Source organism: Stigmatopora argus, chromosome 1, assembly GCF_051989625.1.
Source record: "Stigmatopora argus isolate UIUO_Sarg chromosome 1, RoL_Sarg_1.0, whole genome shotgun sequence".
NCBI classification, from domain to species: domain Eukaryota; kingdom Metazoa; phylum Chordata; class Actinopteri; order Syngnathiformes; family Syngnathidae; genus Stigmatopora; species Stigmatopora argus.
In genome coordinates this window covers 23,291,777-23,312,453 of record NC_135387.1, presented here as the reverse complement: position 1 = coordinate 23,312,453, position 20,677 = coordinate 23,291,777, and the positions used below count along the sequence as shown (strand labels likewise).

The window sequence follows — 20,677 nt, the reverse complement described above, 5'->3', positions numbered from 1 at the left end:
ATATATTTTTCATCGACTTTTACATTTTGAAAAGAATATACAGTACTTAAACGCATCATTGATTAGAATGTGCCCGCTCATTCACAAAGTGGCAAGTAAGAGAACCCTTGAGAACATTGCAAGTAAAAAAATAAATGAATAAAAAAGTGTCAAATTTGTCATTCTTTCTTTCTAGCAAACGCTCCCTAAAGAAGACATTACCTACCATAAAAATAACTCAATTTAATGATGCAATGTTGATCTTTTCAACAGCCTAACACACCCTGATATCCATTTTCTCTCCTTCACATTCTTAATAAAATGTCATTTGCTTCTACTGTCTTATGTGTACAGAACACAAAACAACAGAAGCTTATTGCTGTTCAACCAGGGAAGAAAAATTCAAAAATACAGTAATACCTCGTTTATCGCGGTTAATACGTTCCAAATCTTGCCGCATTAGGTGAATAACTGCCAAGGAGGAACAGCGCTCTGAGGGTCTCTAACTAATAATAATTGGACTATTAATAACCTCTCTGTTGTATTATTCACCTCCCAAAGGTGGACCATGTCCCCCTAGTCTCTAATTGTAATTAGCCCCACCCATTTCATGTTTGTATTACTGTTCCTACACTATTTACTTAAAAAAAATACATATCTGACCGATCCAAGCCACGCTGTGGTGAATGTGCGAAGTGGCGAGGTATTACTGTAATGGCACCTGATCAGTGGTCATCATGGTCCAATTCGTTTAAATTGTGAAGACTGGCTGTGAATGCTCATCGCTCCTTGCCATTGACGGCGCTAGACGTCCAATCCGTTCTGGCCTTGAGGGGAATATTGTTTATTCGCCCCTCTCGGTTGAGACGGATCGGACGTCTAGCGCCGTCATTGGCAGTCCGTGAGTTAGACGTGGTAAGTTTCCTGCGTCAAATAATGAAGTCAAAGTGTAAGTAAATTCAAAAGATAAATATGAAACTCAGCACGTTACGTAGTGATATCGAACTTTTTTTTTTAGCTTGGCAACAATACACTTCTGCCCAAAACATACCCCTAAAGGCAAGGTTGGGCCTTGCTCGATCACCCGAGGGAGGAGCCCGGTTCATTTGAGGGACTCGTCCGTGCTCTTGAACATGAGGATGGCGTTGGAGATCTTGAGAGCGGGACCGAGCTTGATGCTCATGATCTTCACGATGTCGGCCTGAGTCAGCAGGAGGAAGGCTTCGCCGTCAATCATCTGCATATTTCAGATAAGGGCGGAGCATGCAACCGTTATTCACTGTACAGTGGTACCTCGTCATACGACCGCTCGTCATACAAAATTCTCGTCTTACGGCGGAAATTTCGATCGAATAATTCGCCCGTCATGCGATCAAAATTTCGTGATGCGACCAAGCCAGGTCTTTTTTGCATATCTTTTGTGTATAACAATATTTACGAGCACGGAACGATTAATTCAGACGAGTTTCTTGTACGACCAGGAAACGCACATGCGCGGGCAAAAAGAGGGCTTTCTGGGTAATGAAGTATACTCGTGCACACAACACCCATAGGCAATGGCAACCTTTCTCAGAATAAAACTTCATGACCCACAATCAATACGTGGGTAAGCTCAACTATTGTATTTCCTGTTATTCTTTCTAAGGAAAGAAGCTCCCGCGATCGTTCTTTAAAGACTATTTCTCGTTGGCAAGTGGTCGTGCGTTATCCTATTGTGAGGACATTTGTGTGCATCATTTTGGGAATATTTTGAAGGCAATACAACAGCAAACAGTCCATCGATAGCGAACGTGAGGGTGGAGGCGTGGCAAACCGCCAACCCGGAAAACGAAGGTAACAAAAGATTACAACAAAATTAGAATTCAGTTTTGTGTAAAGTTACATTAAACGTATGTTTGAGTGTCTGTATATATTAATCCAAGTTCATTTAAATTTGTTTGTTCCGTTTACGAGTGCGTTGTCGTGGAATCTATTTTTAGCGAGTGGAGTTTTGTCAGCTAAAATGGTTTGGCAGAACAGTGAAAATCCACGTGTGGTTTTCTTGCTTTATTTCGTATCCAGCTTTGCGTCGAGTTTGAAAAACATCAGAGCACGAAGGAAAACTGGAAAATGTTTCAAGGGTTTTTTTTAATGGTGAAAATCTCTTCCGAGTGAATTTTGTTGTATATTCACTGTATGTTTTGTGTCCCAACTTTTTGACTGTCTATCAGTGCACGTCTTCGATTTTCAGCTGAACTTTAATTTACTCAGACGAATGCGGGCATCATACCTCTTCTTTAAAGAGACGGGCTTGATCCTCGCAGCCAATTAGATTATGCACAAAAGTGAAGACCTAGAAGAGAATACACACGTAACGTACATGATGACTTTTCAAGTTTGCGGTTGAAATGAAGAGTTGAAAAATCCTCATCTAACCTCCTCCACGCTCCACGTGGCCACCTGACTAGCGGGAATGCCCAGGACGCCGGGCAGCAGCTTGCAGTGTTGCTCCCAGCACAGAGAAAGCGTGCGGTCCGATTGGCCGCTCAGGGCCGACACAAACAACGACGGGTAGACGCACTCGGATGACATGTCTTGTGACCAGAACACAAATCACAACGAGTAAATTCATGTCATATTTTGCATATTGAACCTTTATTTCAGATATCCAATTCATTTTGGTCCACTAAGGCTACCACAAGTAATCGATGAGAGGATCTTGTCTAGTTGCAAGAAAGCTGTCGCGAGTGCGTTAATTGTGATGTGTAAAGTTTTTCACGATCGTTTAGTTATTTTCTTTATTATTGGTGTGATATAATTTGTTTAAAGAAAAACTGGTATACTTATGTTTAAAGAAAGCATATATGAGTAATTAACCATTTATATCAGCACTTTGCGTACAGAGAAAAATTTAAACCAGCAGCACTTTTTAAATTTGAATGAACACGATTTTGCCAGAACTGTTTTTGTTTCCTGCTCAAAACCTTGACCTACACACTTGAACAAACTGCATTTACAGACGCTCTCCTACTTACGAACGAGTTAGGTTCCGAGCGATTGTTCATAAGTTGAATTTGTTCGTAAGTTGATTCAGTGCTATATTTTGTATCATAATTTATGTTTAAGGCCTATATAAGTATATTGAAGGTTTATTTAAGTGCATTTGTATGTTTAAGGCTTGTATAAGTAACCTGCATTGGTTTGTACTGAAAAAAAAACATTTAACGAACGATTGTCGAACGAAGTTGTATGCCCGTGCAACGCTCACCATTTTCTCACCCGCATCAAGCTTCTTTATTATTATTGCCACTTTCGTTTCAAATGAAATGGCTTGCCTCTTCCTTGCACTACCACCCTCACTAGAAGCCTTTCGCTTTTCACCAACCATATGCTGAGTCAGCTCTCACAGCGCTAGGCGTCGGTATTAGCGGCGGAAAGAAGCACTACAAGAAGTAGCCGAAAGAAGCCAGGCTCACAGAACAAAGAAAGTTGTAAAAACATTAAAGTACAAAGTATAAAGTACAAAGTAAAGTAAAGAGGAATGTATTAAGAAATATTAAAATGTAATTTAAAAAAAGATAGAAGGGCTGTAAAACACGAAAAACATAAGAATATACAGAGCTACTGTCACTGGCTTCCGCGTGACGGCACCATCTTGGGGAAAAAAAAAAAAGGAAAAATAAAAAAAATACACCTATGCGCAGACATGTTCGTATGTACCGTTGTTCGTACCTCGAATGTTCGTAAGTAGGGGAGCGTCTGTACTTCGAACGGTACAGTTGTGATAAAATATTTTTTTCATTGACTTTAGCTTACAGTTTTACTTAAAACATGCCTAAAACAACGTAACTTGTTTATTTCTATTATTACATTGCGAAGGTAATTGCCAAAAAGTGCCATTTGTCCGATTAATCGTGCGATTAGCCGATAAGGTCAATCATCGCTAGTTTGCCGCTCTTCAGCCTAAATAATGTCTATTGCAAAAATGCACACATTTTGATTTATTCGTTTAGTTAAACTGATAAAACTCACTCTGATAATCTCTCTGCTGGTTCTTCCTATATTTGGGTGGCCGTCCAATCCTGGCAAAAATAGGCGGAGCAAAATCCAAATTATAGTAGAGGTTTGCACAAAATAAGATAAATGCTGCCCGCACCTTTACCTGCCACGATAATGTGTCTTCTTGGTCCTCTGGCCAAAAAAGAGGCTCTTTTTGCTCTCAGAGTCTGAGAGCTCCACCTTGAGCCTGCCTTGGTTGCGCTCGGCCAACGGGCAGCCAGAAACGCAGTGATGGGCCGTGAAGCGGCCCGTGACGTGGCCCGAACCGTCGCAGCCGGGAGTCGGACACTTCCTGTTTCAAAGGGTGACGTGCGTTTGGTCAAATCTCTCAATTTTCGACCTGAGAACGAACCTGCGGGTTATTCCTCTGAGCTTACTTGTTGTGGAAGCTGTACTTGTTGTTTCTGCTGTGGCTGATGGGTTTACAGGAAATAGAAGGAGGGTAAGTGGATTGGGCCAAAGTTGGAGGCTCTTTCGGACCTGAGTGTGTAGATATATATCGATGATCATACACAAAAATACGAGTGCCCCGACATACGAGGAATTTGAGATTCGAGTAAAATTCCGAGGAAATATTGACCTTAATAGATACGAGACAATTTTTGAGATACGAGCATTCGAGACAGTCGCGAGAGGCCGCTTATGATTTCAGCGCATTGTCCTTCTCGCTGCATCTCCCTAGTGCAAAGATCTCTACGAGCACTGGGCGGAGCGTTGCATTTTTTTTCTGTGCTTTTTTGCGTTAGTCAGTGCAGAATTAAGGGAAACACAATGAATCCAAAGTAACGCGGTGCAATGAAGGGTCGTGCGAAGAAAAGGCGTATGATGACAATCGATATGAAGTACGAAATAATCAAAATACATGAGCAGTGTACGCGTGACTGAGCTTGCTCGCCGATACGTATGGAGAAGCAGGAAGTTCGCCTCGAAAGCCGCGGTGGAATACATTAAACTCTTTGCCTTGGTTATTGCACAAGGTTTAAATTTAGTGTAACGTAAGATTATAATTTTTTTTAAGTGTGTGTGTATAGGAATCTAAATTCATCTAAGTTAAATTTAAAGTTCGTTATCTTACGAGCGCATCCATCAAGTCTCTCTCTCTCTCTCTCTCTCTCTCTCATCCGCGAATTCCGCATTGTATTGAATAATGTCTCATTTTATTATTAAACATCATAACCACTAGTTATTTGTTACACTGTTAGTAGATGGTGAATTACAACCAATAAAAATAGGTTTTTCCATTGTAATATCCAGCTTTGTGGTATTTTTTTTTCAGAGGGTGGGAACAAATTAATTTGTATTTAGTTCATTTTTATGGGAAACGTTGATTTGAGATACGAGTAAATCGACATACGGGCTGAGTCCCGGAACGCATTGAGCTCGTATCTCAAGGCATGACTGTATTTTTCCAGTCATTTATGTCGGTAGGCCCTTTTTGTCTACACAACAGGTTTTCATCACTAAAAAATGATATTCAGGTTAACTCAAAATGTGACTACCGTGCGTCTGCTGCATTTTGGCTTCATGTGGAGGGGCTTTGAGCGGGTGACCAGTGGCCTCGCACCAGCCTGCGGGGTGGATGTCTGGGTGATCCGAGTCCATCCACTCGTCATAGATGTGACTCCAGCCGTCATAGTGGATCTGAGGGAAGCAGAAATATGGGGAGGCCACTCGACCTACACCTTCCCTCAAAGAAACACACACACATGCACACACGCACACACCCACACCTTAATGCGATGAGTCTCCACTTCCTCCACTGTTGCCACTCTGATGAGACCAGGACTTCTCTTGTCCACAGCCTCCAGTTTCATCTGAGGCTGGAAGCTGTGAGGCGGACGCTGCACGTTGACAGAAAGATAGCACTGTTGAGTATCTCTGTCACTCTCATGTTTTTTTTCAGACTACAGCAAAAGTATATTTAAGAGTAGGATGCTACATCTTCACACTTGCAAATAGCAACTACTGAAACAAATAAAGATGTCTACTGTATTGAACTTTAAATGTCGGTGAGAAGAATGGCCAATTTTCACCCTTTTACACATCAAGAAAAGGTACCTAAAAATAGTCAGAAGGCTATAAGAATAACTGGACAAATGAATGAATGAATTTCATGATTTTTTTTTCTTTTTCAAAAATAAATGCAGTTTCATTTCACTTGTGCTGCATTTAAACTTGTTGCGCTGTTTTTCTCTTCTGAGGTCTGTTAGATCATATGAAACATTATTATTAGAAAGAAAGTGTACAAATTCAAAAGATCTAATCCAAGTGATGGGTATTGGAACTTGATTGGGAGATCTTATTTAAAAATGATGGGAATCGGCAGAAAAAACACTGAGCAAGCCAAATTAGCAGTGTGCAACGGTGAATGTGAGTTTTATACAGTGCTGACTAAAATATAATAGCAAGTCATTCATCTTTTTATACAGTGCTGACTAAATTCCTTTTAGTCTGTAACATTCTCACCGTTTTAAATGACTCAGCTGCCACTGCTTTAGAACAAGTCTCATGCAGGTAGCGGGACCAGTTAAACGCTGCTTGGTCAGGATAATCTGGAGCGAAAAAATACATCAACTTTTCCATTGCCTTGAAAAAATTCTTAATACACCTGGTGTGTGTGTGTGCATGTCTTTTAAATACACAGCTTACTTGACAAGCGAAATGCTTCTATCAATACAGATATATGTTTATTGCATGTCATTTGTTTGACTATTGACTATAAATGATAATGTATTAAGTACGGTATGAAAAGAAAATATACAGTAATACCTCGTTTAGTGCGGGTAATAGATTCCAAGATTTTTGTGGTGTCTATTTAATATTATTTGGACTCTCTGTGCTATTATTTAACTTCTGCCTGGTAGACACTGCCCCATAGTGTCCAGTGAATAACTCTCCAATCCTGGCTCACCTTCTTTGAGCATTTTAAAAGCCTCGCTGTACTTCCATTTAACACACAAAGGTAGGACCTTCCCCCAAGTGGCTAGAGAAATAGTCCTCAATCATGACATGCCTTTTTCTCCCCATTTCATGTTCCTACACTACAAACTTTTCATATATATTTGTCGGAGCCACACCGCAATGTCGTGAATCCGCAAAATGGCGAGGTATTACTGTATCCACATTTTTAAAGCACCTTGGGGCGGCGTTAAAGGCAAACTTCTCTCGTTGCACCAACCAATAGGATGGATGTATGGGCTGGTGGCATCACACCTGCATGTCATAACATAGTTAACAAATTTAGTGGAGGCAAAAAGATGACTTTTATATGAAAATACTGTTAGTGATTGTACCTTTACAGAAGACTTTTCCTTTAAAATTGCTTACTTATTACTCAATACTTATTGTTGCGAAAGATACTTCGAAAAAACGCAGCTATTAAGACAGCCCTTTACATAGCTGGTCTAAATTTAGGCAGTGTAAAAAAATTAAAAATAAACGATTTGTTGTCCAGATTTTGGAGGCTCACCAGTAGTCATATGTGTCATCCCAATTGTCAAAGTGTACCAGGAAGCGCTCATCCACGGCGTCCGTAATGGTCGCTACGCAGATGAGGGAGGGGTTCATACGATCAACGGCTTCCAGTCTCATCCCAATTTTGAAGTCACTCTTGGTGTCAATCTATCAAGCGGTAGACACAACAAAAATAATAACAAGAAAGAAACAAAAAAAATACGTGATCTGTAACACCATCATTGGAGTTCATTTTTTCAATATAAGAAAGACTGTCAATATTCCGTATTTTCTCACATATAAGCCTAAAAATGATGACTAAATCAAGGGGACGGCTTATATCCGCACAAGACTTGCCAAATTCTTTTTCACCAGAAGATGTCGGCAAAGTAACATTTCCTATTTGTTGGTTATTTTCTGTTTTGCAGTAAGAAAACAACCATTACTGGATGAATTAATACCTTACGATATTGACCCTAATAATGTGCTTTTGATTCATACAATATCTCAGAAATACCACGTGCGATGATTTTTCTTAAGATTTTCCCTTCAAAGTAACACATTTGTACTCCCGATTAAAACCAAATTGTGAATCACGGGGGGCTTACTCTAGAAATACTCGAGAAATTGTAAAATTCAACGATTTTAAGGCAATTTTAAGGGTGCGGCTAATACGCAGGGGCAGCTTATATGTGAGTAAACACGGTAGCTTATTATCATTATGAGTTAGTAGGCTTTACCCTTCCGGGACTGGCAAAGAGCTCTTTGGGGGCCAATTGTGCTTTAGTCATTCTTAGGTAGTTGCTCCATGTAAACTCTTCTTCTTTACAACCTAGACGACAACGGTGAAGACGTGGACGTCAACATAGCACTGCGGGAGTGCCGTCCGAATAAAAACCAAACAAGCAAGCCGATATTTTGGTAGAGGTGAGAGGGTCCGACCTTTGGGAGTGTGCAATCTGTGTCCTGTGCTCTCACACCAGCCTGCAGGATGCACATCGGGTGAGTTGGCATTCACCCAGAAATCGTGGCAGTCGGAGTAGCCGTCAAAATGGAGCCGCAGACGGTAGCCACACACCTGCGTTATGACAGGAGTCAAATTTACCAGCAAATCCTACAATGCAGTCGGTCAGGGTTACATCATTTCCACGACTAAAGCGAGTTCCAAAGCCAGGCAGAAAAAAAAACCTGCTTGAAACGACGATCCGTTTTCATAGCTTACCTCGGCCACAGTAAGAACAAAGTACATGGATGGGTGCTGAGGGTCGATTCCCTCCAGCTTCATGCCCTGTTTAAATTCATTTTTCACTGTGGGCGGTCTTTGAGTCTGGACACAGAAAAAGTGTTTCTCACTGATTAATAGGATTTGGATTGGGTCATATTTATTTTTCAAAATTCAGTTTTATCTTCCGGTGCTGATGCTATTCATTCCGAAAGCAACAGAACATGGCAGGTTTGTGAGTGAGCTTCTCAATTTGAACAAAATGGATTCACTTTTGAGTAACTTTTACCAATCTTGGTCAGTGCCTAACACGGTTCTATTTTTATTAATTTGCTGATTGAGTAAATGCTAGCATTGTGCAGTTGGTGTTTTTTTTTAATTGTTAGCAGACTTTGGTGCAGACAAAGACTGATCGGACAAAGCAAGACTAGCACTGTAGACAATAGAGAAATTGACAGATAAAATTCATCTTTTTATACGTTGTTATTGCAAGTCTTGCATGGGATAAGTGGTATAAAACATAGATGAAAGTATGGATGGATGCACTTCTCTTAGTTTAAAATCAAGACCTACTTGCGTTTAGTAAATGATAGAAAATCCAGTTATCGTTTCAAATTTTGATTTGGTTTTTGGACTTCAAAAGACAAGATAACATCACTTGAATCGGGACTGCCGAACAACTTATTGAGACCCTGAAGAAGGTGACAAAAAGTTGCAATGACGATGACAGAAGTGATTCATCTCAAGTAAAACGAGACCTTGTGGTTTGAGGACAGTTGGAAATATTAACGTTGAAGCTTACCTCTTGGAAAAGCTTTTCAGGAGCAGCGATGGCTTTGGTTTCTTGCAGGTACTGGCTCCATGTCCACGGCTCTGTCCTCATGTCTCCACCTTCAAGCCAAAGTGGCCAAATTACGGGACGTACGTTGCAATAGGACACCACAAAAAAAGTATACTAAACACTAAACCCAATTTGGATGAAATTTTAAACGTGAGATGGAGTTATACATTTGAGCTAAAAATGAGGAATGCTTGCCCAACGTACGTATGTATATATGTGGCAATACACTTGTGACCTCACTCCTAAGCGGTACTTGTCTACTTTTAGCACAAGACAATGTCCGATTAAGACCGATGTCTAAATATGGTGGTCTTTTCTCTCGAATCAACAAGGGGATTATTCTGCTCCAGCGGTGATTGGATACGGAATAAGTGGTGAATTTGCAAGCAAAAAAATGTCCTTACCTCCTCTGATATATCTGCCATCTCCTCTCAGGTCTTCCACTTTGTCATCCTAAAACCAGATGAGAAAAATTGTAAAAGTCAAAAGTTTTCCCTCAAGTTGCAAAAAGAGCAAGTTAAGGTTCAGTTTGCAGATACATGCCAGCAATACCCCATTACTCTTTGTAATTCCTTCCTTGTTTTGCCTCATGTCAACTCTATTTTAGTTCTGCTTCAAACTTGGGGCACGTGTGCGACGATGAATCGTGGCCGCCTGCTTTAATGGATGACGTACTTCCAAGCTGACAAAATGGCAAAATTCAGAAATTCTATTCCTACCATGCCCTCAATGTCGGAGTCTTCGTCGGACGGGCCCAGATATTCCCTCCTCTTCCGCTTTTTCATGGGCTTCAGCTGCTCAACATTTAAAGAGGAGACCCTCGCTCCGGCCGGGACCTTCTCCACTCCGACACCCCTCCTGACGATCCGAGAGAAGAAGTCTAACACCATGCCTGTCCCAAATGTGGCGGAGTGGGCGAGCTGGATGCAAATCCACCTACTTGTCCACCACGGACTCTCTACGTAGTTCCTCTGTGTAAATCCTCTGAGCTCTGGGATGATGGTTCTGCTGGGCTGGTCCCATCTGGACCTCAGATTTAACCTGAACTAAATTGTCTGGCTCAACAGCGGGACTGCTCCCCGACATCACAGGAGCTGACATCACTGGGAAAAAGAAAAAAAAAATACAAAAAACAAGATCGCTAGTAGACAGTGACATTTTGTGGGGGGTTGTAATATAAGGGCTTACTGTGCTTTTCCGATGGAGGGCTTTCTACTGTGATCATTTTAGCAGAAGTCCCAGCTGCAGGTTCATTATTGGTGCTGGAAGTTGCTGTTGGTGTGATCAATGTACTCAAGGCTCCTACGTCACTGACACAGAACTGTATGACCAAAGACACACACTGTTATCAATGTTGTCGTTTAATTTGACAGGAATAACTTTCATATAAAATACAGTCCTACCTCTACTTACGAATGCCCCTAGGTACGAAATTTTGATATGCAAATGAGTGACTCGAGATACGAAAAAAATCCAAGTTACGAAATCCCCCCAAAAGTAAGTGCATTTCCTTATCCGTTATTTTATTTTGAAAATATTGTCGCGGATGCATTGATTCTCACTTTAAAACATCACTACCCTCTACTGGGCTCTCATTTCATCGCTCTCATTCTATCTCATATAATGACAATAAAAGCATTCCACTCAATTCAATTCAATTGGTTGTCTTACAACAACCACTATCCATGTTTCAAGATTCTCTCTTACATACCTGTCCACCTCAGCTAAATGCTCCCCTTATTAATGATTGCAATACCCCTTATTAAGCGATTAAAACCGTACAAATCCAACGCAGCACATAATTCATACCTGTCAACCTCTGCCGATAACTGCCCTTATAAATGATTATGATTCCCCTTACAAACCCCCCAAAAACCTTACAAACACTGTACGACTCGTACGGTGTTTGTAAGGTTTTTTTGGGGGTTGTAAGGGGAATCATAATCATTTATAAGGGCAGTTATAGGCAGAGGTTGACAGGTATGACATTTTTTCACACACACACACACACACACACATAGGGCACCCGTAAAAGTCTAAAACGTATGTAGCACTACAAGTGGACGGCTTGCGGCCCCGGTAGAACGGGCTCTTGCCGTCATCTGGGGGACAAACACAAGCATTACGTCTCTCAATATACCCAATATATCCCTGTGAAAATGTGCCCTGCGCCGCTGAAGGAGTTCCGTCCGCGGTGCAGGGCACATTTTCACTGGGATTTTTGGCCATTATATTCATTTTAAAACACTTTTTTTTTAATTTTCTCTCATTTTGTGTTTCCTCATATCTTTCATTACAAATTGGGATACATTGACCAATTTTAAAGGGTTTAGTTGGTAGTTGTGTGAGGACCGTGGAACGAATTAGAAAATTTACGTATAAAGTACACCTCTACTTACAAAATTTTCAAGTTACAAAAAAAAGGTTTGGTAAATGTACTTCCTAATTTGAATAATACACTTAAATATTAAAGAACAATAGTCAGCCTTTTACCTGTCTGGCAATACTGGAAGAATGTCATTTTACGCAATAAAAAAATGTTTGTATCTTTGAAAATAGGGTCTTTGTATTGGATGGCCAAATTTCCAAAGCCTTGTTATCTCAAATTACCTTGAGGTTACTCCCAGGTAGAATGGCCATCCCTTCCTTCCATTCCAGGACGTGGACGATGCTACAAGCCCCAGCCACCTGCGCCGTCAAAGTGGATTTAACGGGCGTTTCGGTGACCCTGCTTCCTTTACTGGGGTCGGTCAGCGCCAAAGTTGGTGCCAGCTCCACTTTTTGATGACCGGGAGCTGAAGAAAAAAAAAGTAGAGTGAACAATTTGCATTAATGGAGCCATAAGTTAAGTACTGTAACAGGATATAAAGAGTGAAGAAGCACACAATGTCGAGTTTAATGTGCGATGAATAAAATGTTGAATGTCCATCTCGGCTCGCGCAATTGAGTCACAGCGTCACCTGGGAGAAGCAAAGCCGTGGTCGTGTGCGTCTGAGGCCGAGGATTCTTGGCCACGCTATCCGTGCCGCAGACGAGGATGGTGTCGCCTGGCAAGGAGGCGGGGGAGGCCGCGGGAGCGCACTCGGGCTCTTTGGGCGGAGACTCCGTGTTGACTTTGGCACTCATCGTGGCAGGCCTGTCTGTGCTTTACTTTGGAGTGCTGAAATGTAACCAGCGTGCTCATTTATTAGGGTTAGGTGTCTTTGCTGATTAAGCAGAAGCATCGATGCAAAGCATAACACGTCCACAAGGTGATTCACACTTGTTGCCCTAAGGCAGGGGTCGGGAACCTTTTTGACAGAGACAGCCATAAACAATTAACATTTTCTAATGTTATTTCTTGAGAGCCATTCTCGGAATTGAAAAGTAAAAATAAATGAAAGTGTAATTTTTATTTTTTGGGTCATTTCATCACTTTTAACGTACAAAAAGTCTCTGATTTCTTTTGACAACATTGTTATGTGGTGGCTTACAAAATCAGTATCAATGATATCATGCATGCAGAAGAGTAATAAAAAACAAAATTATGATTAAAATAGGGGTACAGGTAGTGTCGACGCCGCAGTGACGCTCTTGTTAGTGCATTCGGGACTCAGCTCTCTCACCAATGATTTCCATATTTTACCTCAAAGGTTAGTGGAGAGCCATATGTACCCATGGAAAGAGCCACATATGGCTCCCGAGCCATAGGTTCCCTACCCCTGCCCTAAGGGATGACGCAAAAAAATGATTCTGATCATTGATTATTCACTCATTATTGTTTTCTTTTACTGTTATATTACCCCAGATTACGCAGAAGCAAAAACTATGCGAATTGAAAGGGATGAATATATGAATATACCTAGTAATTATGTAACTGTATTATGGTTTTCCAGGATAGAAAAATTCATAATACGTACTTAACCCAAAATTTTGAGAGTTTTTACCATTCAAATGAATGAGAAAAACTTTTGTATGTGTATATGTACTACAAAGAGCTGTCAAATACTACGACTTTTCCATTGATTACTACGCCAGTTTTTACCAAACTACTAAATGCGAAACCGAAAACGTGAGTAACTTTTGATTTGTTGTTTGTGTTTTTTTTTTTAATTTATTTGCAAGAATTAACAGTTAAAAAAAGGAAACTATTCGAAAAGCACTAGAAAATTTGATAATATGGAGCTTTATTTTGTACGCGTCGCTAGTAAATGCCACTAGGGGCACAAAATCTGAAAATTCTCTTTATGAAATATGATTTTTCATGTTTGCTTAGAATGATGCAAGTGTGTTGGAGAAGGTGAACCTTGGTATAAACTAATCCTCAGCTCTAATAAATAAATGTTAATTCAATTAATATTCAATCAGTGGATGGCAGCCACAGTATATTAATGTGCAAGGTTATTAATTATTTTGTCCTTGAACCAAAATGTCAAATGTGTGTGCAAATACAAATTCTGTTCATTTTTATGGAAAGCAGCTTTGACCTGCAGTTCTCGCATAAACATAATACAAATACCATCCAACTCTGGATTTAAAAAAATAAAAAACAAAACAATGCTTGCTCTACTTACATCATGTATAAGATTTCGCCCTACCTCAGACAATCTCATAGAAATATTTTATTCTATCCCAATTTACTCTGAAACAAAACAAATTCCAAAGCTTTGAGTTGGATTTTTGGACTATAATTAGCAGTGATGTCCAAACATTAAATATACAGTAGCGTTAATATAATTGTCATTGCAGTTTGTAGATATTGCCATTATTGCATAAGTCACCATTAAACAACTTAACTCATGAGGTAATTAAAGCGTCACAATCAAAGGTCAATAAATAAATAAATAAACAAAATTGAGCTCCCCCTTGACTGCCGGTTAACGCGAACTAAGCTATTACGTAAAGCAAGCAGAGTAAGAATTTGCTAAATATTATTTGGGAGAATAAGACCAAAATGTCTGACTTTCAAAACAGGACAGAAAAAAATATATTGGGAGATGACATATGTCCACAATAAAATGGCGGAGGATGTTAAAGCTCAAGGCTAAATCACACTCCCGAAAATCTTAAAACGACTTTTTTTTATGAACGTTGACAGCCGTTCAGGGTTATACTTATTAATCATATTTTTATCATTTTTTCACCCCTTAATAATGTCAAGCAGCGGGGCGTATAAACAAAACGACTTTCCCAATTTCCAAGTCATTTAATCAATTTGCGACAATTAAACCCGTGCCATTTTCTTAAATTTATGCTAAAAGCTTTGGTGGGGTGATGTTGCCCTTTAGTAAAGCTAAAACGACTATGCGCTCGGGAAAAAGACATACGTAAAATGCGCTTGTTCGTTTTCAATTTGAAAAAATGAATAAGAGCTTACATCCACGTTAGACCTGACAAAACGTTGAGCTAATTAGCGCTTGTGGGTCCATTTTAGGAGTGAAATTTTGGGCTTACCAGCTCGGCTCTCCTGCGGCTCCCGGCTGCCACTGCGCATGCGCGGACGCCTCAATGCAACCGCACCGCTTTGTGACGGTCAACACTTGTTTCGTTTCCTTATCGGTTAGGAACGCGTGTTACCCCGCATATTTGGCGGTTTCACTCAAATAGACGCCTCTTAAATGCTTTATTGGATTAGCGGAAGACAAACTATAGAGACCAGACACTTCAGATGGGTTTAAACACCTTTAATTGAACGTACAAAAAAGAAAAGTTGAGTTGCCAGTATGCAGAAAGAAAAAAACTGTCCACTAGTGTACTATTCCATAAATCGGGGGGGCAAAAAGTCCAAGTTGAGCTTTCGAAATTAGCTGTTCTGAGTGGAAAGGGAAATCACATGCGTTCAAGGGGCCTAAAAGAAAAAAAATCTCAACACTGAACCATGCAGAAAGAACAAAAGGCAACATAAGGGTGCGTGATACTTGAGCATTGCAATTTTGAACAGGGACCAAAATGTACATATGGCCAATTCAGATCAAACTTTTGGGGAGAAGCCAAATTATACGGAAAGCACAACGCTGAAAAAATTGAAATGTAGCAAGTAACGTTGTTGAAGCATGTTTTTAGGAGCCCATTGATTGCGTGGGGCCCAGCATATGCCATTCGTGAAAAAAGAACATTTTAGAGCCCAACAATTGGCGAAGTGCAAACCAGAATCGCTCGCTATGTACAACAGGACAGTACAAAGGACTGGCACTCCACCTCAAGTTCTCTACTAATCCTGAGAAGCCGACCTAGATCGCGAGCGAGATCTGGAGCGGGAGGGCGAGCGCCTCTCCCTGGACTGGGAACGGCGGTCGTCCTCGCGCGGGGAGGGCGAACGGGAGCGGGACGCGGATTTGGCCCCCCGCTCTCCGTTACCGTTCTCCACGGGGGAGCCGGAACGACTGCGGGATTTCTCCGGGGCCTTCTCCTTGGAGCGTGAACGGGAATCCCGCTCCGACTTCACTTTGGAGCGACTCTTGGAGCGGGACTTGGATTTGCGGTCTGGCGATCGGGATTGGGAGCGCGAGCGAGAGCGGGGGGAGCGGGATTTGCGGGTGCGCGAACGGGAATTGCTCCCTTCTGATTTGGCTCTCTTGTTGCTGGGTGACCCAGACCTGCAGAGAACAGAAAGGCAGACATGAGGCCCAAATTGACTTCCCGCTTATTGTCTTCGGTACTTTTAAAACATAACGCAACTTTTTAAACTAAATAATGGGGGAAATGTGAGGATGTTAACTTGCTGCCAGTAGCTCACAGTTAAAATGGCTTGGACGTGCATCGCTAAGCCAATTCGTTAAAAGGTCTAATAATGCAATTTTCATGATTTGTTGACAGGTGCTTGGTTTAAAAAATAAAATTAAACAAGGGTGAGAATTGACTGGATTAAGATTAACAAGTTTAAAAAGAACACACTGCAGGTTACTTTCCCAATCCTGAAGGTTTAAATAACAGTTATTACAGTTTTCCGGTACACCGATGACTCTGATGATCAACAACAGAATGAAATATTTGTAGCAAGTTCAAAATAAACTACGACAGCCTGGATCTAGAGAAGAGTAAGTAGCATCCCTTTTCTCGTAACGGAGCTAAAGTCAAGGCCCAGTCAAATAATTTGGTGTTATTGATTCCCCTTGCTCTCACCGAGATTTGGATCTAGAGCGGCTCCTGGAACTCCTGCTCCTACGGCTCCTGCTGCGGGAACGACGGCGGCTTCGAGACCTGTCAAAAGCATTGGGGGTAGCCCGGGAAGAAAATGCTCACACTTTGTCTGGATTCCAATGAACCTTATAAAAATTGAGAGATTGGGAGGTGCTGCCCTACCTGGAACGGCTGCCAGAATAAGACCTTCGCCTGCGAGGAGCGTCCGGCACCAGGCGGATCTTCCTCCCGTTGATGTCGGTGCCGTCCAACTTGTCTATAGCGCGCTTCATGTCCGACTGGTTGCGGAACTCGATCACCCCCTCGTTGGTGCGCTCCTTGTGGGCGTCGGCGTAGGTGACCTCGCCCGCCTGACGCATGAAATCCTGGTGCGGAGGATAAAAGCGAGGTCAACGACACTGACGGGCACACGTGAAGTGGCTCGAGGTTTTTGTACCTTGAGGTCCTGCCAGCTGCAGCGGCTCGACAGGTTCTCCACAATCAGACGGTACTCGGTACGAACGGGGGGTCCGTACTTGTCTCTGCCCGTGCGGCTCCGGTTGTTGTAGCCGCCACCTTCAAAAACAACAGCACGCGGACATAGTCAGAAATACCCAAGTGAATGGAGATAGTACCCGGCCAGGGTCGCGTTGCTAGGACCAATTGAGCGCGCATTTAACGAGGGGGGGCGACTTTGCTGCCATAATTAAATGACACGGCTTGGCAAAGTTTGCCGCTTTGTTGCGTACGCTCTCGGCTGCAGCTTTCAGCGACAATACAAAGCCTCTGTTCTTAGTCAGCTTTGTGGCACTTTGGCTAAGCGGCATAAAACAAAAAGGGCAGCGGTGTTGTTTCAAAACCTCTGAAACCTGGAACACACACACGCACACAGGAGGCATCCAAACGGGAGGTTGTTGTCGGTCTCAAATTGGACTAAAAAGCGAGTCTAGGTGACAGATTTACTTACAATATTTGTACGATTGCAAGTTGTTTACTAGAGCTGCTCCGCGAGTGTTTGCTGTCAACATAGAAACCAATGACAATCCTCACCATCACCCCTGGTCTATTGGCAAAAGGCTGATGTCGTCATGGCTTCCGGTTAGGTCAGCCAAGGATCAAGGGGGGGGGCAAAGGTCACACACACATTGTAAAGGTGAAAGCCAAGGCAGTCATCTTAGCCAGTCATCTTTAGCCTCAATGGACTCTCAGCCTCAGCCCGCAACTGGACTCTTTCAAATTGAAAAATCAAGGACTTTGTTAATGTGGAATAATCAAATATATTTAAATATAGACATCACATAAAAATATTAGTCTACCACAGAAGGTCTAGTATCAATTACCCTGGTGTGGCTTGAGTGACCGATTGTGAAGTACACAAATCTGTATAAACAAATCCACACGTACAAACTGGAATTGTGTCGTGGTGAGGTTTCCCGCCAGCTCCGCTCATTGGGCAAGACAGCCGCTATGATCTCATCTCGAAAGGCTCTCCCAAATGGTTGACCCTCCCAGACAAATAATGACCCAAAACAAAAAGTGTAACAACAAAGGGCTCTGTGAACTTAATGGGAAGGTGCAACAGCTGACAAGTTGAATTATCGATGATCCAGAGCAGAACATAAGAATCGACTGCTCATATGTATGAGCACCACATGGGATGAAGCTAGTCAAAACTTTTTGAAAATATAAATGTCTGTATGGACATGCAAATACAGTGGAAGCTCAAATATCCAAGTAATGCCTCGTGTTTTTATCCCTTATTCCGATCGCAGCCACGCCCACGCCTGGTGCCGAGCAAAGAGGAAGAGAAAATGGCATAGAGCTTAAAGAAAAGTGCCAAAGAGAGCCAAAGTCACTAATGGCCCACGACAAGATAGGAAACGTGACAAAAAAGAATAAGATATTCAGTAAAAAGATTGCTTTAATGATGCTAGTATACACATCTGCTTTAAACAGGTTGCAATTAGTTTAGAAAAAAATGACTTTTTATAATTCAATTTCGTTTTACGCAGCTGTGTATAATGACAATAAAGGCTTTTGATTTATTTATTTGAACCATAACATTCTCGGGGCAAAGTTCACAGCCAATCTTACTAGAATCTGATTAGTGACCAATAATTTCAGAAAATTCATTTGTTTAAACAGACATTTTCCTTTAAGCAGACATTTTCCTTTGCCACAACTTACGCAAAACAGTACAACTTAAAAGGGCTATTAATACGACAGGAAATCACTAAGATGCTGCAGGCCAGTCTGCTAGCATACTTCTAACTCGCTTGTTGCCACGTGACTGTTCTCATTTTGTCAACATGTGCTAGCTAGCGCTGTACTAGAAAGATAGACATGATTATCAATTCTAGTTTGGGATGAGAGCAATTACTGGAAAAGTGTGTGTGTCCGATGTTTTTTTGCGGGAGCTTACCTATAAGATAGTTTAAAAAGGAAAAGGCCAGATTTGAGCACCAAATTTACTTTCCACAAGTAAAATGACATTAGTGCCTTTCATAGAAAAAAAATATCCTTTATAGCAGGGCACTTAATGAATATGTTGCCATTGACAGCATGAGACATGAAAACAGATTGGATGGGTATATCATTAAATTTTCTTCATCCATGACTGCCACAGAAGTTAGAAGTGCATTTACCAAAATTAACCCCGTAAACCAAACCCCAATACGAATTTCAGTTTAAATAAGAAAGCTGAAAAGCTTGATCAGCCACAAACACAAAATATTATTGTATGTATGACTTTGAGGTTCCACTGTACCGCTCAAAAGAAAATGATTGGACAATTGTGCAATCTAGACCGTAAATAACCATTCTCAATTGATTCGTTAGGCAGGTTTTCTAGCGGCACTTAAAAAGGAGAAACCAAGACATTGTTTACAAGACCACGGGCAAACCAGTGGCCAAGTCTGCGTTGGTATTGAGTGCAAATAATAGACATACGCGGAATACTGCGTGCATTCCTCATCCGCACCTCGCCCGAGGGTTAAGGAGAAATAGAGTCATGTTGTAATAAACCAAACTTACTGCGACTATCACCCCAGTGACCCCCACCGTAGCTATCCCGGTCCCGCCGAGGCCCGCGTGCATGCTCGACGATCACCCTATCGCCGCACAGATCCTTCCCGTTCAGCTCGTAGACAGCATCGTCCGCGTCTCGGTTGTCTTCAAACTCCACGAAGCCGTAGCTGTGACCAAAAGACGAAAATGAGTAACGACATCGAGTCAGAAAATTCAAGCGCGGCCAAGCACCGAATACTCGGGCTTCCGCCGCCATATTGGCCATGCGGCGTATTTCTTAAAAAAGGGACATTTGTTTACGTATTCACTCTTTTGTTGTGTTTTAGACCGTTTTTAAAGCAAGATGTAACACAATTAAACGGGGAAAACTGCAAAATGCGTGAATATAACGAAATGAGAGTACAAATAAAAAACGCTCGCTAGAGGCTAGCTAAAAAAAAAAAAAAAAGACACCTCGGACATTTTGGTTCGCGGTGAAGCAAACTAGTACCAATGACCTCACCCGTTTTTTAAATCGACTTCCAAGACCTTGCCGAAACTGCCAAAAAAGCGCTGGACGTCCTTTTCGCGCACATGGTAGCCAAGCCGTCCTATGTAAACGCGAGGCATGTTGATAAGGTTGAAAATGAAAACCCCTTCGGCGAGCGGTCCTTTTTCTGTTGTTCGTCGGCTAAGCTAGGGAAAAAAGATGGCCGCTTAAAACCGGCGTTGGTGACGTTGCATTCTTTTCCTCCGCCCTCGATCGACCGGGAGGAACGAGCCAATCACGGATAAACCCCATTATGCGTGTTGGTTCGTTGTTGCATCACGTCAACACGGCTACCATATTGGATGTGTCAAATATAGCCCATACAGGAAATATTCAAAAGCTAAATTGTACTGAAGTCTCAATGCTGTAGAATTTAGTACTCCTTACTCTGGTTTTACAGCAGTTTGACTTAAATTGATTTCAAAAGATGATTGCAAACTATATATTTAATCGACAAAGCATACTACAGTTTAAAAACTGTTCTATAACA

At 41.6% G+C, this 20,677-nt stretch overlaps 2 protein-coding genes across 3 annotated transcripts; both read right to left on the bottom strand.

Moving 5' to 3' along the window:
- Positions 1-878: 878 nt before the first annotated feature.
- Positions 879-15,082, bottom strand: l3mbtl1 (L3MBTL histone methyl-lysine binding protein 1). 2 transcript variants are annotated; one of them, XM_077626080.1, is made up of 22 exons: positions 14,967-15,082; positions 12,494-12,693; positions 12,144-12,328; positions 10,722-10,854; positions 10,474-10,636; positions 10,253-10,391; positions 9,938-9,986; positions 9,495-9,583; positions 8,693-8,797; positions 8,413-8,548; positions 8,211-8,302; positions 7,487-7,638; positions 7,154-7,230; positions 6,484-6,569; positions 5,748-5,858; positions 5,517-5,658; positions 4,395-4,497; positions 4,121-4,309; positions 3,991-4,040; positions 2,395-2,552; positions 2,249-2,311; positions 879-1,216 (listed from the first exon to the last, which is right to left on the bottom strand). In XM_077626080.1, the coding sequence occupies exons 2-22, from the start codon at positions 12,657-12,659 to the stop codon at positions 1,082-1,084; spliced, it is 2,523 nt and encodes an 840-aa protein (XP_077482206.1). In that variant the 5' UTR covers positions 12,660-12,693; positions 14,967-15,082; the 3' UTR covers positions 879-1,081. The 2 variants fall into 2 exon arrangements, with proteins under 2 accessions (XP_077482206.1, XP_077482283.1); XM_077626157.1 differs by having other exon boundaries at positions 14,890-14,970.
- A 99-nt stretch (positions 15,083-15,181) lies between these two features.
- LOC144082505 (serine/arginine-rich splicing factor 6-like) lies at positions 15,182-20,352 on the bottom strand. Its single transcript, XM_077609728.1, has 6 exons — positions 20,161-20,352; positions 19,665-19,825; positions 17,089-17,207; positions 16,815-17,017; positions 16,635-16,712; positions 15,182-16,108 (listed from the first exon to the last, which is right to left on the bottom strand). Exons 1-6 carry the CDS (start codon positions 20,265-20,267, stop codon positions 15,724-15,726), a joined length of 1,053 nt encoding a protein of 350 aa, XP_077465854.1. The 5' UTR covers positions 20,268-20,352; the 3' UTR covers positions 15,182-15,723.
- Between the last annotated feature and the right edge of the window lie 325 nt (positions 20,353-20,677).